Below are 22,149 nucleotides of genomic sequence, written 5' to 3'. Positions count from 1 at the left end.
GACCAAAGCCAGGCTAAGAAATCCTGGACACACGAGTTTCCTGCTTTCACAGAAACATAAAATCATAGAATCATAGAATCGATTGGGTTGGAAAAGCCCTCCGAGATCATCAAGTCCAACCCTTGGTCCAACTCCAGTCCCTTTACCAGATCATGGCACTCAGTGCCACAGCCAAGCTCATGTTAAAAACCTCCAGGGATGGGGAATCCACCCCCTCTCTGGGCAGCCCATTCCAATGCCTGAGCACTCTCTCTGCGAAGAATTTTTTTCTGATCTCCAATTTCCCCTGGCAGAGCTTGAGCCCCCCATGCCCCCTTGTCCTATTGCTGAGTGCCTGGGAGAAGAGACCAACCACCACCTGGCCAGAACTTCCCTTCAGGCAGTTCCAGACAGTGCTGAAGTCACCTCTGAGCCTTCTCTTCTCCAGGCTGAACACCCCCAGCTCCCTCAGCCTCTCCCCACAGCACTTGTGCTCCAGTCCCTTCTCCAGCCTCGCTGCTCTTCTCTGGCCCCACTCCAGCCCCTCAATCTCTTTCCTGAACTGAGGGGCCCAGAACTGAACACAACACTCAAGGTGTGGCCTCCCCAAGGCAGAGTCCAGGGGAAGGGTCACTACCCTGGGCCTGCTGGCCACACTAGTTTGGATCCAGGCCAGGATCCCATTGGCCTTCTTGGCCACCTGGGCACACTGGTGGCTCCTGTTGAGCTTCCTGTCCCTCATTTTCCCCAGGTCCCTCTGCCTGGCTGCTCTCCAGCCACTCTGTGCCCAGCCTGGAGCCCTCTATATTCATATATAAAATACAGTGAAACGTGAGCTGGGTGGGTAACGACTACCCAGGCAATGTTTGCCACTCACCATGCACTTGCTGAAGTCGTTGGGATCCACCCCAGGCAGGGCTCTCATGAGCAGAGGCAGCAGGTGGGTTGGCCCCTCAGGGAACCACTTGCCCCCGGCCACCAGGCTGCGAGCGACGCCGATGACACAGCTCAGCGTGGCTGTCAGCTGGTGTGGCTCTGTCAGCGTCTCCAGGGCAGGGTATGTCCTGCACAACATGGAAATTCCACCTCAGCAATGGCTGCAACGTGGGTTTCTTATTGTTTTCCAGCAGATTTTACCCTGTGCTGTTACAGTTTTCAGTGTTCCCCACCACCAGTGCAAGGTTTTCATTTTATCTTTTCTGTATAAATATATATAAAGTTTTTTCTCCCCTTTCCTCCCTTTTCTTGGTGGGCTGTGGGAAGCTCTGACATTGTGTTAGGCAGTTGGCATTTTGCCAGCTCATCCCAAGACAAACTGCATGGGCTCCTGCACCCAGAGCTGCAAGGATTTCCCTTAGGGAATACTTTGAGTGCACAGCCTGCACCAGCTGTAAGCGTGAGGTTCTGCTGGCCAGCATGAAAACATGGCCTGGCTGCCTCTGAACAGAGAAGGGATCTCTTACTTCATCTTACACCGAAGTCCAGACCTTCTTATCAAACCCTGTGAGGTCACTGTGGTTTAGTAACATTTCTCTTTTTTGTTTTCCTACACTAAGTAGTCTTTATGAAACTGTAACACTGCCTTCAGTTCAGAGCAGAGTCACAGCCCACGTCACCCAAAGCACAGCCCAGCCAAGCCAGGCTGGAACTGCAGCCAAGGCAAACATTCCAGGCATAGTCTGAGCCACAGGGCACTCTGGAATCTGCTCCCAAAACAGACAGAGCGCCATACCCAGCACTGCCATCCTTCCTGGAACTGCTGTGCTGGAAATGTGGCACAGAAGGACAGATTTAGCAGGTTTTTACAAACAGTTGAGTCACTGAGGTGTGGAACACAGGAAGGGCTCTTCAGTCAAACCCATTTTTCCACTGGTTTTAAAATACATGTTGTTAAAGCACAAAAAGCTGCACAGGGAACATGGATAAGGACTAGGAGGAAAGCTTTATACTGGAGCAAGAAGGAGATACGTTGTAATTTGGAAATTTCAGGCACCAAGGCATTAGAAATAATGTAAACTAAGTATTTCACATGTGCACAGCCTGGTGATCTGCTTATGAAGTCAGAGCTTTGACAGTCATTTTAAACAATCTAACTGTAACATACTCTGAACAAAACCAAAATATAAAGTATAAATATAAAGTATGCTACACAATCCTCACGTGTATCTGCCCCAACTGGAACCAGTGAGAATGTACCAGGTGGCTTATGAACAAAGGATGCAAAGCTGCTTTTTCAACTGATCCACCCACTTTCTAATCCAAAATGCCAACAGCAATGCCAATCACCTGAGGACTGCCCACCCTAGACCACAGGAGCTGCCAACAGCACCCAGAACTAGTCCATCTGCCCCAAAACACATCAGATTAATTAAATAAACAGTAAAGTCCTCCCTCGCTCCCTGTCCTGACTCTGGTGATCCTCAGGGGGGTACCAGCAGCCCCTCCCACTGCAAGTATTCATTCACAGCCTGGAATTCATTTATTATTTCAGATGACTGCTTTTCCCATCGATTTGCTGGGAAGGGAACACTGCAGTGTTCCTGCACAACTCACCTCTCCAGCACAGGTGGAATCACTAATTCAGGGCGCATCAGAGCAAGGTTCTGCAGGGCCTGGGCAGCCTCCAGGCTGCCAGTCTTACTGAACATAGCCAGGAGCACAGGCTGGATGATGCACTGCACAAAGTCTGTCACGTCCTGGTCCGTGAGTTTGTGGCTCTCGGGCACAGGGGTCAGCCAGGTCGCCTTCTTGTAGCGCTCGCGGTGCAGCCTCCTGACCACCCCACTGGGCAGCCTCTGCAGCAGCTTCATCAGCTTGTTCTGCCAACACACAGGGAATGCTGTCAGAGCCTGGGGGGCAGCAGGGCCTGACCCCTCGCTGCACGGGAGACAAGGAGCAAGCCAGGACCTCAGAATAATGACACAATGTGTTGCCAGCACTGTGCCCCAGGATTTAAAAAAAACCCACAAGACACAAAAAGGACATAGTCAAGAATGAAGATTATTTACTAGTAATTAGGGCAGCTTTGAGAGCATTCTCTGCACATTCACTTATATACAAATACCCTATTCTAGAACATGTCAGCTCCCGTGGCACAGTTTTAACCAGCACTGCTAGTTTAATCTCTACCTTCTACGAGCTATCACAGGGAGATTCTTACTTTCTCTAGCAAAGATTTCACTAGTTACACCATCAAATAGTTACACTTCAAGCTAGAAAATGCAGACATGCATTAAAAATCCTTTTTCATTTAATAGAATCACAGGATCACAGAATGGTTTGGTTGGAAGGCACCTGAAAGCCCATCCAGTTCCAACCTCCTGCCATGAGCAGGGACACTTCCACCAGACCAGGCTGCTTCAAGCCCTGTCACGTATTCTGGTAACTCAGAAACAGTAGGTCAGCAACACAAAAGCTGCATTCCCCTCTCCTTTCAAGGCCTGACTTCTTTTTCCTGGCTATACATGAGCTGGGTGTCTTGCTTTGGACTGGGTTAGATGTTTGAGAACACTCCCATTAGCTGTGGTGCTGACACAAAGGTAAGAGTATGGTTTGAATGGCAGAGACTGGAATCTCCAAGGCCCAAGTAGCACAGGAACAGACCAGGTGGGTGCTGGAGCACCAGGGCACCCCCCAGCAGGTCTGCCAGGCTGAGTTCCAGCCATTCCAGGCTCTGTGTGGACACACCAGCACTCACCAGCCAGCGGCCGTTGTTGGAGGGGTGGTAGAAAGAGGCAATGCTGTTGAACAGGCCAGACAGGTGTTTCTGCACCAGCTTACTGGGGCCACCCTGGCAGAAACACAACACACAGTTCTAAGGCACAGGACAAGTTAAACTGAACAGGAAACAGTACACAGGTGGAGCATTCTCCCCACAGCAACAAATCCCATCCCACCCCCAGCTCAGCACCAACAGCAAGTTCTCTCCATCCCATCTGCTGGGGTTCACCCCAAAAGAGGGTTCAGCAGGTCCCCAGTGTGTGCCCACAGTGGCACTTGCAGCTGCCTGTTCCTTTCCAAAATGCCAAGGGCAGCAGCAGTGGAATAAACCTTCCCATTCTCAATCCACACTGACAGTGGAACGATGTACTTGAAAACAAAATTTGGGAAAAAAAAGCCTAAAAACACATTCCTGCAGCGAGCCCAACATTACAACCACTCACCTCAAAGTCATCCTTAGACTTCTGCACTGGTTTTTGTTCCCTTTAAGGAGGAATGACTCACCATCATGGCTGTGATCCACATGACCGCGTGTCCCACGTCGTAAGCGTTCGTCAGGAATCTCGGAACAACCACCTGATTGCTCCCCACTGGCAGATTCAAACTCCTCAAAATCCTAGTAAAAATCTGAAAGAAGAAAAACAAACATTGGAACAAAATTTCCCAATCAAAAGGTGCTGGATGGGTTTGGTTTTTTAAAACAATATAACTAATTTGAACATCTTTTATTAAAAGCTGCAAGATCCCAAAGGTTTTATGTATTATTTATCACAAGAATATCATTAAGGGCCCTTTCCACAAGAACATGGGATTAATTACACCATCAGACAGCACTTGTGTAGTCAGGTTTCTTGTTGGCTTGGTTGAGTCAGGTGACAACAGTAACAACTTCCAACATGCCTGTTCCAAAAGGATGGCTCAGTTTTTCACAGTTAAATATAAATGATGCCCCTAATTTGAAAAACTGGGCCAGGTCAGTGTAAAACCCACACAAGGAATCTGAATTATTGCTGTCACAGGAACACTGAAGACTTTAAGTAAATTCATCTTATGAGAGCCATTACCTTTGGTACATAGGGATCCCAGTCTATGTACCCGATGTTGTCTGTGGCCAAGCGAGCAAAAAGATTCACTAGATGCTGAAAACAACCAGAAAAACAGGAAATATTCATTAGAATATATTGATAATCAAAGATCACAGAGCCCCGAGCCTGCTCCACAAATGCAGATCAAAGCCACCCAAAGCACTTGTACAGGGAAATTTTGCTCTATCAGAACCAGCACTGGCTAAAAGAGCCTTCCCCAATATTCATTCAGCTCTTCAGGACTGCTCAGCCCCTGCAGGATCCATCCTGCTCAAGGTGCTGCTGTGCTGTCCCACTTGGGTGCTGTGGGTTACACACAGCTGTGGCTTGCACAGGGCACAGGCATCACCTGTCAGTCTCTGCCCAGGAAGAATGAGACACTCCAGCACCAGGACACACAAGGCCAAAGGGAACTGAAGGGTGTCCCCAGGGAAGAGCTACCAGGACTGAATCAGAGAGGAGATAGAGCCTCACTCTTCTGATCATGGAAAAGCACATCCACCACAACTGTCCTTGCAGGAGCTTGTCCAAATCAGGAAACACTAATCAGGCTCTTGATGCCTCCATCAGTATCTTGAAGCTATAGAACAAGGGGGCACGGGCTCAAGCTCTGCCAGGGGAAATTGAAGTTGAAGATCAGAAAAAAAAAATCTTTCCAGAGAGAGTGCTCAGGCATTGGAATGGGCTGCCCAGAGTTGGGGTGGATTCCCCATCCCTGGAGGTTTTTAAACTGAGATTGGCCGTGGCACTGAGTGCCATGATCTGGTAAAAGGACTGGAGTTGGACCAAGGGTTGGACTTGATCTCGGAGGGCTTTTCCAACCCAATCCATTCTGTGATTCTATGGATGTGACACTGAGTGAAAATCCACCACATCTTGATCCAACCCCACTGGGATCACCAGCCCAGGGCACTCTGTGCCCTGGGCTGGTGATCCCAGTGGGGTTGGATCAAGGGTTAGGACTTGATGATCTCTGAGGTCTTTTCCAACCCAATCGATTCTGTGATTCAAAGGAAGGGCCTGACAGAATCCTGCCTAATTCAGAGACAGGCAGGCACAGAGCAACAATTCACCTCTGTCTGAAGGACACAGCAACTTTGGAAACCCCACACCTGACACAGCCTGAAAACAAGGGTTACACTTGCTTAAATGAACCACCTCTTTCTCCTGGTAGGAGGAAATACCCACAGAGAAACTCCTTGGTGTGCACACAGACAGTGGATTCCACAGCCCCCCTTCAAACAGGCACTCTGAACTCTGATTCCAGCCTAAACAAGCTGAGGGAAAGCTTGTAGCACACAGAGGTTTAAACTGGATTGCAGAGGCAGAACCCAAGTGTAACTATCTGCATATCCAAGCCTGATGACATGAACAAGCTTGACTTTAGGAAGTGAGCAAGACAGCAAAGGAAAAAGAAGTGAAAGCTTTGGGGGGAAAGCAAGCAAACTGTCAGAGCCCAGTTATCAGAGATAACATATGGAAAAAGGCTGAGCATTATTTATTAAACTGTTTGACAGAAACAAACCAACTCAGGATATTCAAGTGCAGGCTGTCATTGTTCTGTCAAAAATAGACAGAATTAGGATTTTTTGGAGGGGACAGCCATCAGAAAGATGCAAAAGTGAACCCAGACAATCTCAAACAGAGCTTTGGCATCACCCACATTCAGAAGTGGCCTACTGCCAGCTGTGGGACCTGGACTGCTCCCTGGACTTGTGACAAAGCACAACTCAAGCCAAAATGCCCTGTGGAACATGGGGCAAAGGCAGTGTTGAAGGGTGGTTTGCACATCACCTTTCTCCACACACAGGGGAGTTCTCCTGGTGTGCATGGGCAGGAGATTAGTAAAAGCAGCCAGATGGGCAGTGACTTTATGTCCACCCTCAGTCCAGGACAATCCTGGTGGCAGGCCAAGTGTCACTGCAGCAAAGCCAAGGCACAGCTCAGCTCACACCGACAGCACCTGAGCTGCTGCTGCTGCCTCCAGAGCAGGGTCTGACTGCTCAGGTCTGCATTAATCACAGCAGACACACAGCAAGGGCACACAGGCACATGGCAGGCTGCTCTCCTAGAAAGACAGAGCCCAGGGGAATGTGGGACCAAGGGGAGCACAGGTTCTCTGCTGCCTCCCAAATAAAGATGGTAGCAACTCACTGCAGTCAGGGCAAAACATCACTGCTCAAAATTAGCAACCAGTGATGTGTTCAGATGAAAAAGACAGGACAGACTCATAATTTATAGAAACCTTATAATAGCACTTTGAGTAATTTCAAGTATGAGCAGGCAGCATTCCCAATGCTGGAAAGAAAAGCTAGTCTGAGCTAGCCATTAAATAATGTTCATCAAGCACAACTGCAGTCTCATTTATTCAGACAGTAATTGCTTGCTAACAACAATGAAATTATTGTCTCTGCTTTCTTGCACTAGTTAAGGCAGAAGGGGAAAAATCCATTATATCACTGTTTGGCTTCAATTCCTTGCGAGCACATTGCAGAAGTATTTAAATGATGTTTCTTCTGGTGTAGGTGAAGAGCAAACACTTACCCCTTCCCACTGGGGGAGATTTTGAACTGACATCCAAAGGCCTATAAATTCATCAAACCAAAGCCTGAAAGGGAACAGGACCAGAATAACTTTAGTGCTGAGAAAGCAGCTCCCTCACTGAAAATGTACCCCTCCTTTTGCCAGGTGGTTGCAGGAACTCTCCTGTCCCTCAACTCATCCAGCAAGAACAGGGATCCACATGGACACGCTCGTCTCACTTTGCCTCCCCAGCATCTCCCACCCCAAGTCTGACCCTGAGATTCAGCCCTTGCTTGTTTTTACCTCTCTTGTTACTCCCTTTTGATCCCCCTGTCACACAAGTGCTTCTCTGGGGGTTTCTTTACCCACTGCCAGCCCAACACAGGGATACCATGTTAGAATAAAAAACAGATAAAACCCAACCACACTCCTTTCCCTCTGCCTTTCACTGATGTGTCCCTGTGGAACAGTGTCCCCAGTGTCCTCAGCTCCCACCAGAATTCCCCACGATGCAAACCCTGCACAGGGACATCCCCCTTTCCAAACCACCCCTGGCCCAGAGACCTCCACATGCCCCCACCCCTCTGGCTGGGGGCAATTCCTGGGTTTGCAGCCCCACAGCAGCCCAGGACACCCACCTGAAGCCCCTGTGGTGCAGCTCAGGGGGGAGGGTGGTGGGCAGGAACAGCTCAAAGTAGGTGATGGCCTTCTGCATGGTCACATCAAAGGGACACATCAGAGGTCTCCACTCATCCAGCATCTGCTCAGTGGCATCTTCTGGGAAGTACCTGGGAACAGGGAAACCATGGGGGACACACACCTGGCTGCAAAGTTGGGAGCTTTTTTAAACACAATGAAGAACAGCTGCTGATTTGTCTTAAGTGTTAGTTTTACAGTAAAATCCTGTGACCAGTGGCCATTGCAGGCAGCCCTCAAAACCCTCAGAACCCTCACAAAACAAGGGCATTATGGTGCACCAATTCAAGAGTTTCACAGTAAAATCCCATGCCCAGTGGCCACTGCAGGCAGCCCTCAAAACCCTCAGAACCCTCACAAAACAAGGGCATTATGGTGGCACCACTTTAAAATCACTAATTAAAGGATTCTTGTCTTGTTGAACCAGAGAAGCACCTGTGCAATGCAAAACCACCCCACTGTGAAGGATGGCTAAAAACCCACCAACTACTGGTCACATTGGACGCAGCATCAAAATGATCACTTAAGGCACAAGGATCATTCATAGAAACATTACAAGAATGCTGGTAATTTAATTACTTTTAAAACAAAAGGATTTTAAAAAGGATTTTAAATGTATGCCAGACACAGCTGTTTATACAACATTATTGCAGCCTTAAAAAGGGGAAAAAAACCCCAGGAAAGTCTCTACCCTCCACACCAAACTTTTCAACAATGTCAGCCAGGCACTGACTGGCAGAGTGGGGGGGGTTTCTGTGCTAACACTTTTCCCCCTGTTCCCAAGGTGAAATCCAAGGCATGAACAAAGACCTGACACAAACACTTACGGTCTGCAGCTCTTCACAAGCGTTTTCAGGACACTTTCTACAGAACTGCAACAAGAAAGGCAACATTAGCAGTAATAAATCACCACGTTTCAGTGACAGCATGAAATAAACATTTGCTGGCCTTGCCCTCGAGTGCTTCAGTCACTGTTGATGCAATTAATTGTCTTCTGTGAACATGCAGCAGCCAATTCCCCTCTACACAGACCATGACAATTAAACTGCTCTGCTCAGCTCCTGGTTCTACTTTTCATGTACCTCTCTGGTATTTAATGCTTTTAAATGAAGAATCATTATAATTTCTTGTAATTAACATCTGCATTTGATCCCCAAACAATCAGCAGAACAAAGTAACTTCTTGGGGAAGCTGAAAACACAAACAGAAAAATGGGGTCATGGACTTCAGGAGTAAGATAAATAAAGGCAAGAGACTTCAGGATGTTTTTTTTTTGGCTCCAAACACCATCTCTGACCTTTTCAATGTGGTTTTGGGTTTTGGCCAGGGGTTCTAAGAAAGAGAAGTGATCTATGTGCAAATCAAGGGTTATTTCATTATGGTTCCTCACAAGCTGATTTTGGAAGTTTTTATCCACAGCAAGAACACAGAGATCATTTCAACACACATTGTCACAGGATGCCATCAAGGCAGTTAAACACAAACCCCCAAATGATAAAGAACAAAAGGGAGGGGGAGCACAGAGAGCAACCAATGGAAGCACAAAGGTAGTAAATTGAAATGTTCTTCAAATCCTCCATTTACCACACAACCACCTCCAGACTGAAGTGCACTTTTAACCAAACACATTCCGTGAATGAAAAAAAATAATTAAAAAAAAAGAGTTCTGGCAGAACTTCCTACATCTTTTAGATTTGTTTTCTGTACTCTGCATAGAAACACTTTATTCTTCACTTGACCATCCAAAACACACAGAAATGCCATTTTGCTCAGAAAAAGATGATGCAAATGTATCATCTTTATCCCTAAAGATCAATTAATTTTGAGAGGCACAAACACTGAGCATGCACACACCATCTCTCCAATCCTACACAGAATTAACTGATCCCATCCAAGCCAGGAGAGAGAAAATATGGATAAACCAGTATTTGAGTGCAAGCCACAACAGCCCACCCAGCCCTCAGAGCACTGTTCAGCTCCAGCAGAGCTCTGGAGATGCAAAGTTATGGGTATTTTATGCAACAAAGTCAAGTCAGGACCTACCCCAGGAAGATGATTTTGAGCTGACTGAAACTCTAAAATTTGGAGACCAGTCAAACAAAAATAAGACCAAACTCTGCAGGAAGCCCAGGCAGATTCTGAGTTCAAGTGAATATTGTCCTTGAACAAGTTATAAAATAGGTATCCAACGTTCCAAGAGCAGGTAAATAAAGCATGAACCAGCAACATTCCTTAGAGCATTAAAATTAACATGGTAAATGTCTGTGTGACAAAATAAACAAGCCCTCCCCATACTGTGACACTCCACTCAAGCTGAAGGATGGGAGTTTTAACAAACACAGAGGCCAGAGATCAAGTTCTCAGTCAGATCTCAGCACCTGTCAGTGTGAGAGAGCAAAGGAGAAAGATTGGGATGTCCCCTCCTGGCTCTGCCCACAAATTCAGCAGGTAGAGAATCAAAAACAACAGCAAGATGATTGTGCACCCAAAGAACTTCCAAACTCCCATCCGAGAGGCAGCTGAAGTGCAGCCCACCCAGAGGAGACACCCTGTGATATTCCCACCTGGTCAGGAAAGGACAGCACAACAGCTGGGGAATCACTAAAAAGCAGCCAACACCACTTTTAAGCCCTATCATTAATTATCTTTTTGGCACTACATATTTATTTTCTTCTTTTGGAAAGGGTATGATGATACTGATTTGCAAATCTGTTTTTTCCCCCCCCACATTTTCAAAGAGAAACGTGTTTCAGTTGAAATGATTAACATACAAACTGACAGGGTTGACTCTCCTCTTACCAAAAAGAGCACAAATTGCAGTTTTCCAGGAGAGGTTTGGGCTGTGAGGGAAATTCTAGTCCTGAAGTGGACACTCCACAACAGAACTTAAATGAAGACAATGAAATGAGCAACCAGGTACAGTTTCACTAATTGTGAATTCCTAACCACTATCATGGGATTAATGCCACTAAACCCTTCTTTATAAAGAACTCCAAACAGAGCAAACCCCACTGCAATTCCACTGCCACTTACTCCAGTTTTCTGCACTTCTTACGCACCACAATTCCTGACAGTTTCCCTGCAAGAACTCAGAGTAAACTCCTGATACAGAGGCTTTTCCCAGCCCCAGGGCTGCTGCTGGGTGGATTTTCCAGGAGCCATGACCTCACTGCCAAAGCACTTTCCATGATTTCACTGCTTTTAGGAGGAAGGTCCATTCACTCTCTAATGTGCTCCTGCACCAACACTGATTTTATCCATAGCCAGACCTAACAATCATTCCCCAGCAAAACCCACCTCTCCCTTGCCCCCCCCAAACCTCTTTGCTGGTTAAATTAGTTAGAACAGAGCCCCTGATCAGCCACTTCACACACAACCCCCTGTCCCCAATTAGAAAACTCCACATCCAGTGCGACATTCTCATAACCAGTGGTGTCATGTTAAACATTTTGGGCTTCCAGAACAACCATCTCTGCAGGAAACTGCCCCTGCGTGCCAAGTGTTACAGTCCAACAGAACATGCACAACATGATGGGCCAGAGCTGAACACAAAGAAGTCTCTCTTACCACCTATGCAAAACATTAAGCACAAATGTTTTAGGTGAAGACCAGCCTGGTCGATATGAACTGAATGTAAAAAAAAGAAAATAGAATTAAGAGAGTTCATTTAACAGCTATAAACCAAATCAGCTTTTAAAAAGTATGCCTTGACTTCCAGCAAAAGGATAACCCCAAAAAAGAAGGAGCACTGTATGAGAAGGGATCGCACTGCATGGAGTGTCCAGAGCCAAGTTAACACCAGCTGGGTGCACACAGACCCTCCCAACCCACACCTTCCCCTGCTCCTGCCTGGAAAAGTTCCCTCCCCACTGCCAAGGGACTCCACACCATCCCCCAGGGCAAGGTGTGCAGGTGTAAAGAGAAAAAACACAATAAAAATAAGCCAAGGAAGGCTCTGCTCGTTCACACTGTCACCTACAAATACCACAATAATGCAACTGAGCAAAATGATTTTTCCAGCTACACAGACAGGAGAGAAATCCAGCCTGGAATGCTCCATAACAAATGACAAGGCTCCAAGTGCTTTCTGTTCATGTCCCTTATCAGCAAGAGGATCTTCCCCTTGGGGATCACTCCTAGGGCTTCAGTATTGCTCAGAAAATTGTTTTTTAAAAGCAAATTAAGCATTTCTTCACATGAAGTTTCACTTCAACCAAACATGCACGATCCATGTACTGTCTTTTAGAATTGTAGTTTACAGAGCAGGACTTTCTCTAATTGGAATTATTAAGAAAATTGTAATCCTGAAAATTCGGCATATGGGGAGGGATTGACAAGCAAAGAAAACAAGTTTTCATTTTTAAAAGCAGGAGAACGTGTCTAAAATTCTTAACATGGGAAAAGATGATTTCTGCCCATCCTGGCATCCCTTGGAGTTCATCCATGTGTTTCCTGGAGCAGATCCCTGGCTGTCCTGCAGTGCAGATGGGGGCACACCTGACTCCAGACCCTGGCAGTGACTGCAGTTCAGGCATTGAAGGGCATCTCATCTCTGGTTTGCCCCCAAACCCTCACTGTGCTGCAGAACAGCAGGCATTTAACTCAGTATCTCTGCTGATTTTTCCTGGGATAAAGGTCATTTTCTTGACATTCTCACCCGTCTTTAGCTCAGCCCATGAGTTTTCCCACTTTCCCCTCCCAATTCTCCCTTCACTCTGTGGGCCAATGGCTGTGCAGGGCTTAGTGGCCAGCTGTGGTTAAAGCACAACAATATTGTTAAATATTTCATATTAAATTCGTTAAACCCTGGGTTATCACCCTAAAATATGAGCCCTGTTGCAGCATATTTAGACATTAATCTGGTTCATAAATAGCCCCCATGACAAACACAAGCCCCTGGCAGGAGGAGAGCCAGGATTTCGTGCAGCCTTGCATGCAATGACCGAAATATGCCCCATGAAAATGTCACCAGAACACCTCCCATGTACCAAATCCCAGGGATTAGAAGCAAATTACAAAGGACTTTAAAGCATTATATGGCCCAGCAAACACTTTAACACGCAAACTTACTTGGGGAACCAATTTAATCCCAGATGTTCTGTTTTGGAGTACAATATCCTTTCCAGCATTTCATAAAGTGGTCTCCATGGTAACTCCAAATCATCCCTGGAAAGCAGCTCTTTTTTCCTAGGAGGAAACAAAACACCAAGCCCTTCAGGATCAAACATTTCCAGTCACACTGGAACACCCCAGTCCCTGCTTCCACCCTGGCACCAGCTGCAGCAGGGCCAGGCAGGCCCAAGCTCCCTGGCAGCACTCCCAAGTTTTCATAGAAATCATAGAATGAATTGGGTTGGAAGAGACCTCTGAGATCATCAAGTCCAACCCTTGGTCCAACTCCAGTCCCTTTACCAGATCATGGCACTCAGTGCCACGGCCAATCTCAGTTTAAAAACCTCCAGGATGGGGAATCCACCCCCTCTCTGGGCAGCCCAATCCAATGCCTGAGCACTCTCTCTGCAAAGAAATTTTTTCTGATCTCCAACTTCAATTTCCCCTGGCAGAGCTTGAGCCCATCGTGCCCCCTTGTCCTATTGCTGAGTGTCTAAGTGCAATAAACATAATTATCAAGTTGGGAGACAACCTTCATCTTCCCTCTAGTTGAGATTAAACCTCAAGGCTTGGCTCTCTGAGATGTTTGCTTTTCCTCACAGGGGAAAGTGACATTCTTTCCCTTTCAGTCCCACTCCCACAGCCTGAGTTTGCACAGTGGGAGCTCCTGAGCCCTCAGCACAGGGCACACAGGGAAGGGCACTGGGGAACAGCACATTGTTATGTGTGTACAGAACACTGAGCAGGTGCTGGGGGAGCTCCCAGCGAGCAGAGGTCTGAGGATTTTTAGGAGTTTTTGAGTTGAGGGAGGCCTTTGGAGCTGCAGGCAGCCTCAGTGGCCCAGGAGTTGGTACTTTTTGGTACAGAGATGTGAACAATGAGAACTTAATTAGTCCTGTGAGAAAAACCAGCAGACCAGCAAAACCAAAATGAGATAAGGAGGTTTTGGGAGAAGCTACCCATGAGAAAAGAATGTTGAAGAGATAAATTTCTCACGGGAGAGAGAACATCTGGGCAAGGAGTGACATCCAATTAGAAGCTGTAATAAAGTTTATGGACACTGCTACTCAACCAACAGGAGGTGGCCATGGGTGGGATTTCACAATATATATTGTGTAACTTGAACTTAGCTTTAGCTCTTGCCTTTTGCTATTTTTTCCCCTTTTTCTTTCTTCATGGAGTGATGTAATAAATTATCTCGTGTGTGACACCTGCAAACTGTGCCCTCTCCTTTTCTCATGACCTCACTATGTTCCACCACACAGAGGCGTGGCCTTACTTGAGCAGGTTGATGAGCAGGCGAGCAAAGCCCTGCATCATGCTGATCTCCAGCCTGGGGATGGTCACCAGCTCGTAGAGCAGCTTGATGAACAGCACGTGGTCCTCCCTGCTGAACTTCCTGCCATACAGGCGGATGTACCTGCAAAGCACACACGGCAGGGTCAGCAGCCCCTCAGACACTCCCCCTGCACCCACAGCCCTCCCCACCTGCTGCAGGAAACAAAACCAGAACCTGCTCCAGGAGTCCAGCACACAAGAACCAGAACATACACAGAAAGGGAACAGGGGCAGTGTCCCAGTTCAGCAGGTAGGACCAGTTCATCCCTGCATGGGTGTGCCCAAAGCTGTGCATTCTAAACCCTCTGTGCCATTGCCCGCCAACTGTTCCCAATGGCCCATTGGCAGCAGCTGCCCAGGGCACAGCTGAGCCCTCAGGCTGGGAGCTGGCTGGGGAAGAAGACTGGCAGAGGAGCTGGGAGAACTCCCCTGCAGGGAGTCCTTGGCACCTTCACTCCCACCTGAGGGCTCAGCTCTGCTCATGGGCCAGACACGACTTCAAAATCCCCCCTGACTGCCAGAGTCAGATCCCCCAGTGTGAAACACCCTGCCCTGGGGGAGGAACTGGGGGCTCCACCTGGACCTGAGGGGAGAGAATCTTGGGATTGGGGACTTGGGGGGACTACTCGTGGGATCCAGAGGAGGGGCAGAACCTGGACAGGAGGAGACCACCACTCTCCACCAGACTGTGACCATCATCTGCACCAACAGGCTTGTCCCTTCCTTTTCCTTTGGACATTGCATTTATTGTGACATTGTTATTAAACTGTAACTCTGACTTACAATCTCTTTTGTGCTGGGTTCATTTCCCCTGCCAGTTTGCCTTTAAACCAGCAGAGGCAGCTACAGGAAGGAGAATGACCAAATCAAGATGACAGTCCTCTAAGATGCTACAAATACTGCAACTTCATGGACAGGACACAACCCAGAAGCTAAAAATACAACCCAAAAAGTGTCAAGTTAAGCCCAAATCCAGTAGCTCCCAGTAACAACTGGTTTACACACTGAGTTTTCCTGGTGGAGTGTCCCACCACTTCCCTTATTTTTACTGACTTCAGCAGGGACAGATCCCTTGGGACTAACTCTGGAAGATGTGCTTGTTCTTTTCAAGCTGAGATTGAAAAAAAGAAATATGTTTTAAGTCTTAAAAGATATTTGCACCAGTGAAAACTGTAAAGGGTTCCAGGGCAGCTTTATCATGTGGCACAACTATAAATCACTAATCACTGGGAGAGAACTTTCCTTTCTCTTACTGCTCCAACTATCCCTAAAGATTTATAGGAAATCTGCTTTTCACTTACTTTTCCCATCGATTTCAAGGGGCATTTTTGCATTTGATGGGCAGTATTTCTGTCAATATTCATTTCAATGTGTTTCACTTATTTCAGACACAGAAGGAAACAAACCAAACCCTAAATTACCTGGACTGGCCAGACACATCCCTACCTGCAGAATTACACCACCAGCAGCTGAACACCTACACTCTTCACATGCCTAAAATGGACAGGCAAAAAGAATCCTCAGGGAAAGAAAAATGGGTGACACGAGTGATGTGAAAAAAAAAAAGAAACTGCAGAAGCTTGGAGAGTAAGTTTTAACTACAAAGAAACACAGAGATCCAATTTATCTGTCAGCTGCTATTTATAACCGAAAATAAAATGTTTGGCTGGTTCTCCTTCTTGACATTTGCTAACAACAGTTCTGTCACACAAAGTGCTGGTTAATTAAGAGAGAGAAGAAGGAGCAAAGTGCACAGAAATGTGCTGAACACAGAGATGTCACTGTGCCCAGGCAGCAGGACCAGATGCCAAATTGCTCCTGTATTTTACTTTATGTAGGAGGGAGGCAGAGTCCAAAAGGGTCAATTATTTGTCTTAATCCAATTGAGTATTAAGGCAATGACAGAAAAGAAATACTTCCAGAAAGGGGTGTTTGGCCTTTTCCTCAAGATTACGTGAGTAAATTCTAACAGAGGGGAACTGGAACATTTTCAGGATATCCCCTCACAAGGGATAAAATATCACCATTGCTAAATAATACAGGCAGAACTCCATGAACCCTGGGGTTAATCAAACACATTCATGGTCATCATATACTTATAAATACACACTGGCTTTTCAGGATTAAAAAATAAGGCCATCAGGGAAAAAATAATTCTAGAAATAAATAGTTCTAAATAGTTGCAAAATAAAAATAAGATTCCTTACACAAAATGATCTTACATTGAGACCTGAACTCTCAATTACACTGCCCTTTTGATTCCTTTGAGGGTTTATGAGCTCTCAGCCCACACCTGTCCTGCAAAAAGGTGAATGAATTGCCCTTCATTGTGCTGGTCCCCTGGATTCTGAGCTGGAGATTAAAAAAACCACAACCCACCCATAAAAACCATGATTAGGAAGTGAAAATTCTGTTTTGAGCTCCATCCTTTCTGTTCAGAGAACAGTCTCTGGAGATCCCCAAAAGAAAGAGCCCAAAGGCAGTTCTGGATCCAGGAGTGTTGGGTATCCAACCTCTCCCTCCAGAGCACAATAGGCCTATTTTTAGGGAATGTGTTGTCCCATCAAGCAGCCACCCTGAAGTGCCCTACAAAGTTGGCTGCTGTGCCAGTTAAACATTCCCCTCACTTGAGATGAGCAGTGCCCTCCCCTATATTCCACTGGCACTTCCACACACAGGACAGGATCCTGTTGGGTTTAAAGCTCAGTTCCTGACAAATAACATGGAAAACAATGGATCATGCTCAGCAGGACTGCTGAGATCCCATGCACGCAGCACACACAGCTCTGGAAGGAAAAGCCTCTGTTTTTCTGATAAAGATGAGAGAAAAAGAGATGTAAAACAAGACTGTTGTGCCATAGTGGTTAAAACACTCAGCTGAGTCCAACTGACACGTTCCATCCTCATTCCTGTATAGCTTTGTGTCCTGTCACTCTCATTCCAAACACTTGAGCTGCATAAATTTCTTCCACACCTCACAGCAAGACAGTTAAATGTCATTTTGTGATAGGTCTATACCTGACAGGCACATAAAGTAACCCTGTCAGGGACAGGACTGTGTCCCTCAGCTTCAAACACCCCTGACTGTTGGAGCAGGAAGCACAGAAAAATTCATTTGAGTGTTGAAAGAAAGGCATTTGTGTGTTTTCCTGGCTGCAGAGCCAACTCCATGGACAGCAACTATGAAATGTTCATATTATATTAATATGCTCATTTACTGGCTATGTTCTAAAAATAAATTAAAAAACTAAACCATCCATAAAACATGTAAGAGTGAAAATGAAAGAGTAGCTATTTCTGACCTAGAGCCCATAAAAAGCCTGTGGTGCAAGGCCAGGGAGGCAAATCCTTTTGGTGCAACCTGTCTTTCCCACACACAGTCTGGGGCAAGTCCCACAGCTGAGATTCACTGCTCTGCTTTCACAACTGGGCTGGCATTTCACAGGATGCAGATTTCACCAGCCAAAGCCACAGGCCTGCCAGGGTAATAATTACAGGTTGAACTGCCCATCTTCGAGGCAAGGAGCTTTACTTGCCTCAGAGGCCACACCAAGTCATAAGTCATAGACTCAGTTGGGTTGGAAGAGACCTCTGAGATATCAAGTCCAACCCTTAATCCAACCCCACTGTGATCACCAGATCATGGCACTCAGTGCCATGTCCGGTCTCACCTTAAAAACCTCCAGGGTTGGAGAATCCACCCCCTCTCTGGGCAGCCCATTCCAATGCCTGACCACTCTCTGTAAAGGATTTCTTCCTGATATCCAACCTAAACCTTCCCTGGCAGAGCTTAAGCTGTGCCCTCTTCTCCTGCTGGTTGCCTGAGAGAAGAGATTAATCCCCACCTGGCTACAACATCCTTTCAGTCACTTACTGCCTTCACAGGAAAGTTCTCTCATGACACTCCACATACACCCCTACCAAAGAACCAGTTACCATTGCTAAAAATTACCCACCAAAGAATTATGCAAATCAGCTTACAGACATTGTCTGATAAACTGCCATTCTGCCTTTTTTCCCCCCTCCCTCCTCAGTTCATGACATCAGCCCCAAACAGCTGCTCTTAAGATAAACATGTGCAAGCCACATTTCCAGCTGTGGGGAGCATAAGAAATACACTTTCTGAGGTTCACGTGGCACCATGAAACAGGACTCAAATTTCAATTCAGAGAAGGATCCGAGTTTCACTTTCATTCTTTGCTGTGGCACAAAGAGCTGTGTGAAGCTGTGAGTGCTCAAGGAGGTGCAGCTATGCAGTGTTCCCTCTGCATGTCTTTGTTTCGTTTGCTGGTTTATGTGGATGGACACACAGCACAGTGTTTGTGTTAACATTTGTATTTGTACACGAAACAGACTAAATACATCAATTATTTCACAGAATACTCCAGCCATTATGAAGATTCTGAGCTTCTTTTTTCCCCCTCATTTAATAATTACAGCTGCCCAGAAGGGAAAAAGGGACCAAACTGATTGGGAGATGAACCCCTAACTATCAAGAGACAGCAAAACTTGGATTCTATTGTCATATCCAGTAACTTGGCTTGGGTGTGACATCAGGACACCACATGGCTGGACGTGTTCTACCCAGGCCTAAACTTTTACTGACTTGTTTCAGAGAATCCCAGAACAGTTTGGGTTGGAAGGGCCCTCAAAGTCCATCCAGTGCCATCCCCTGCCATAGGCAGGGACACCTCCCACCAGCCCAGGTTGCTCCAAGTTTATCCAGCCTGGCCTGGGACACTCCCGGGGATTGGGCAGCCACATCTTCCCTGGGAAACCCATGCCAGGGGCCTGCACACCCTCCCAGGGAAGATTTTTTTCCCCAATATCCAATTTTAACCCACTCTCTGTCAGTGGGAAGCCATTCAAGCCATTCCCCTTGTCCTCTCACTCAAAGCCCTTGTTAATAGTCTCTCTCCATCTTTCTTGTCAGCCCCTTCAGGTCCTGCAAGGCCACAATCAGATCACCCCTGGGCCTTGTCCTCTCCAGGCTGAACAATCCCAATTCTCTCAGCCTTTCACCAAAGTACCTTCTCAGGTCAACCCAAGCACCAACACCTCTCTCACGTTAACTACACCAGCTTACTTTTCACTCCAAGCCCACTGTTTCCTTCCCTGCCCACACCGAACACACTCAGAACCTCAGTGCCTCTAACACGCCACAAAGAAATCTCGGTACTAACAGGCATCAGACAAGCTGCAAACACACACAACGAATTCAAACTTCAAAGAGTGGGTGGAAAACCACAAATTAGAGCCCGCTGACCTTCCTGTGATTCATAAAGCGGCAGAGCAGCAGTTCTCAGCAGGCCAAATTCACTGCCCTGGGGCCTGAAGTGGTAACAGGGACTGTCATTTACACAGTGAGTAACGGGGTGATTCCAACACAACTCTGCACACTCTGAAAGGGCTCCTGTGCCTCTCCAGCCACAATTCAACAGCTGGTGCCCATCCTACTCACACTGAGAGCTCCTGAAGTTCATCTGAACTCCAGGTGTACGAAGTTCTACCACAGGTACAGGCAACAGGTCTCTCTGCAAGCAGTGTGGGTCAGCAGATGGCTGGGGGGGTGGGAAGGGAAACTGTGCTGAACCACTTCCAAGCAGGTTCAAACTGTCACACAACCAAACATGTGAGTCATTCTGCAACTACCAAGGTAATTCTATCTAAGGCTGCCTCTTGGGAAACCAAAAGGCACTTACATTTCAATACACTCGTCTCTGGCAGGCTGGATTGTGTACTAAAGCCCTGGTTAAAATTAAGAAAATGACTTAAGTAAGGAGGAAAGTTGTAAGTGAAGGTCTCAAAATGGTACAAAACACACGTATTTCATTGTTTCTGGCACACAGGAAACGCTGATTCTAAAAGCACACACAACATTCAGCAAAATAACATGATAAACATGCTGAGAATTTACTGATTGAAGCTACACAGTCACTGTCATATGATGCCATATCCAGTGCCAGAGTGTCGAAAGCAGAGAGAGCCAAGTACACTTTGTAAAACTCACGAAGAGGAACCCAATGGAGCACTCAGTGCTATCTATGAAACCGACAGGGGGTTATCTGTACCAAAACCACCTTCCCAGCACACACAGCAGAGCCAAAATCAGCATGAGCTACACCGAGCCGGAGTACAGCCAAGATATCAAGGGCACCAGGGGTGTTTACACAGCATTAAGCCAGAATTTAATCCTGCCAGCACTGACCCAACAAACAGCCTGTCTTGAGAAAGACTTTGTGCCCCTACAGCAGAAGTTACACCGCGATGCAACAACCACAACTTCCCTAAGAAGGCAGGGGGTGAAATAGGTGGGCAAGTAGAAAGAAAAACACTAAAACCAGAACAAACAAACACCGAAGTGCTCAGTTCGTAAAACGGGGAAGTTTCGGAACGGCAGGCGAGCTCTTGCGGACCAAGCCACCTTTGTCCCCGTTTCCGAAGGGGCAGCGCTGGCGGACCCGGTGCAAGGCGGGGACGGGGCGGGGGTGCGGCTGAGCCCAAGGGGGGCCCCGGGGCAGCGGCCCGGCCCGACGGGGGCCGTCAGGCCGTTATGCGGGACGGAGCCCCGCGGGGCCCGCACGGAGGAACGGGAGGGGAAAGAAGGGACAAGGAAAGCAAAGAGGGGACAGGAGAGAGGGGACAAGGAGGGCAAAGAGGGCCCAGGAGAGAGGACGGGAGGGGAAACAGGGGACAGGGCGGGCAAAGAGGGCCTGGGAGAGAGAACGGGAGGGGAAACAGGGGACAGGGAGGGCAAAGAGGGGCCGGCAGAGAGAGAACGGGAGGGCAAAGATGCGCTGGGAGAAAGGGGCCGGGAAGGCAAAGACGGACTAGGGAGGGCAAAGAGGGGCCGGGAAGGAAGGGGCCGCCCGCCGCAGCCCCGCTGCCCTGCCCGTCCCGCCACTCACGTCGAGAGCTTCCTGGTCCAGAAGAGCCCGCCGGGCCAGAGCTCCTGCAGCTGCACGGCGCGGGCCAGATTGCCCTTGATGTGCTGCAGGAAGCGGGCGGCCTCGGTCTCCAGGCGCTCGCCGTAGGGCAGCAGCTTGTTGTAGACGATCTCCTTCTGCGGCGGCCGGGCCATGTCGGCGCTGCCCCGGGCCGGTGACCGCGGCCGCCCCGCCCGCCCGCGCCGAGCACTTCCGCCGGAAGGCGGGCAGGGCCCCGGGCGTGCCGGGCACGGCACCGACACCGGCACCGCGGGGTCTGCGGGCACCGCCCGGCCCTGGGGGGCCCCCGGGACGGCACTGCTGTCCTCTCGGACTGGCACTGTCCCCGGGCCGGCACTGGTGTCCCCGCCCGGCCCTGGGGTGTCCCGGGCTAGCTCTGCTGGCCCCGGCACCGCCCGGCCTGGTACAAAGCCCGTCCCGCAGCGCCGCCCGCACGCGGCGGCGGGAACGGTCACCGGCCGGCCTGTCCCATCCGGGGGAACCCGCACCGGGCCCCGCCCGGAGCCGCACGGGGCGGGGACGGGACCGGGGAGGAGGGAGGGAAGGAGGGAGGGAGGGAGTAGCGAGAGGGGAGGGAGGGAGTAGCGAGAGGGGAGGGAGGGAAGGAGGGACGGAGGGACGGAAGGAGGGATGGACGGGTGAAGGGACGGAGGAGATGCCGAGCGGCGGCCCCGGCGGAGCTCCGGGAAGGAGCGGGTGCGCTCGGGTAGCACGGCGGGGCCGGGGCACGGTCTGGGCTTGGGAAAGGG

At 48.3% G+C, this 22,149-nt stretch overlaps 1 protein-coding gene across 1 annotated transcript in view; it reads right to left on the bottom strand.

Annotated features, from left to right (window-relative positions):
* The window catches only part of PSME4 (proteasome activator subunit 4), a 51,717-nt gene extending 29,815 nt beyond the window's left edge, over positions 1–21,902 (bottom strand). Inside the window, exons 1-11 of the mRNA XM_071582260.1 lie at positions 21,362–21,902; positions 14,395–14,535; positions 13,074–13,190; positions 8,831–8,875; positions 7,946–8,095; positions 7,329–7,392; positions 4,764–4,838; positions 4,204–4,326; positions 3,677–3,769; positions 2,533–2,798; positions 857–1,043 (exon numbers count right to left, since the gene is read on the bottom strand). Coding sequence (XP_071438361.1) covers positions 857–1,043; positions 2,533–2,798; positions 3,677–3,769; positions 4,204–4,326; positions 4,764–4,838; positions 7,329–7,392; positions 7,946–8,095; positions 8,831–8,875; positions 13,074–13,190; positions 14,395–14,535; positions 21,362–21,534 — 1,434 coding nt within the window. The 5' untranslated portion in view covers positions 21,535–21,902. The remainder of the gene's footprint in view (positions 1–856; positions 1,044–2,532; positions 2,799–3,676; positions 3,770–4,203; positions 4,327–4,763; positions 4,839–7,328; positions 7,393–7,945; positions 8,096–8,830; positions 8,876–13,073; positions 13,191–14,394; positions 14,536–21,361) is intronic.
* Positions 21,903–22,149: the final 247 nt, after the last annotated feature.

The sequence above is a fragment of the Pithys albifrons genome, chromosome 2 (assembly GCF_047495875.1).
Source record: "Pithys albifrons albifrons isolate INPA30051 chromosome 2, PitAlb_v1, whole genome shotgun sequence".
NCBI lineage: Eukaryota > Metazoa > Chordata > Aves > Passeriformes > Thamnophilidae > Pithys > Pithys albifrons.
Note: the sequence above shows the minus strand (reverse complement) of the source record. Positions and strands in the feature narration are given on the sequence as shown.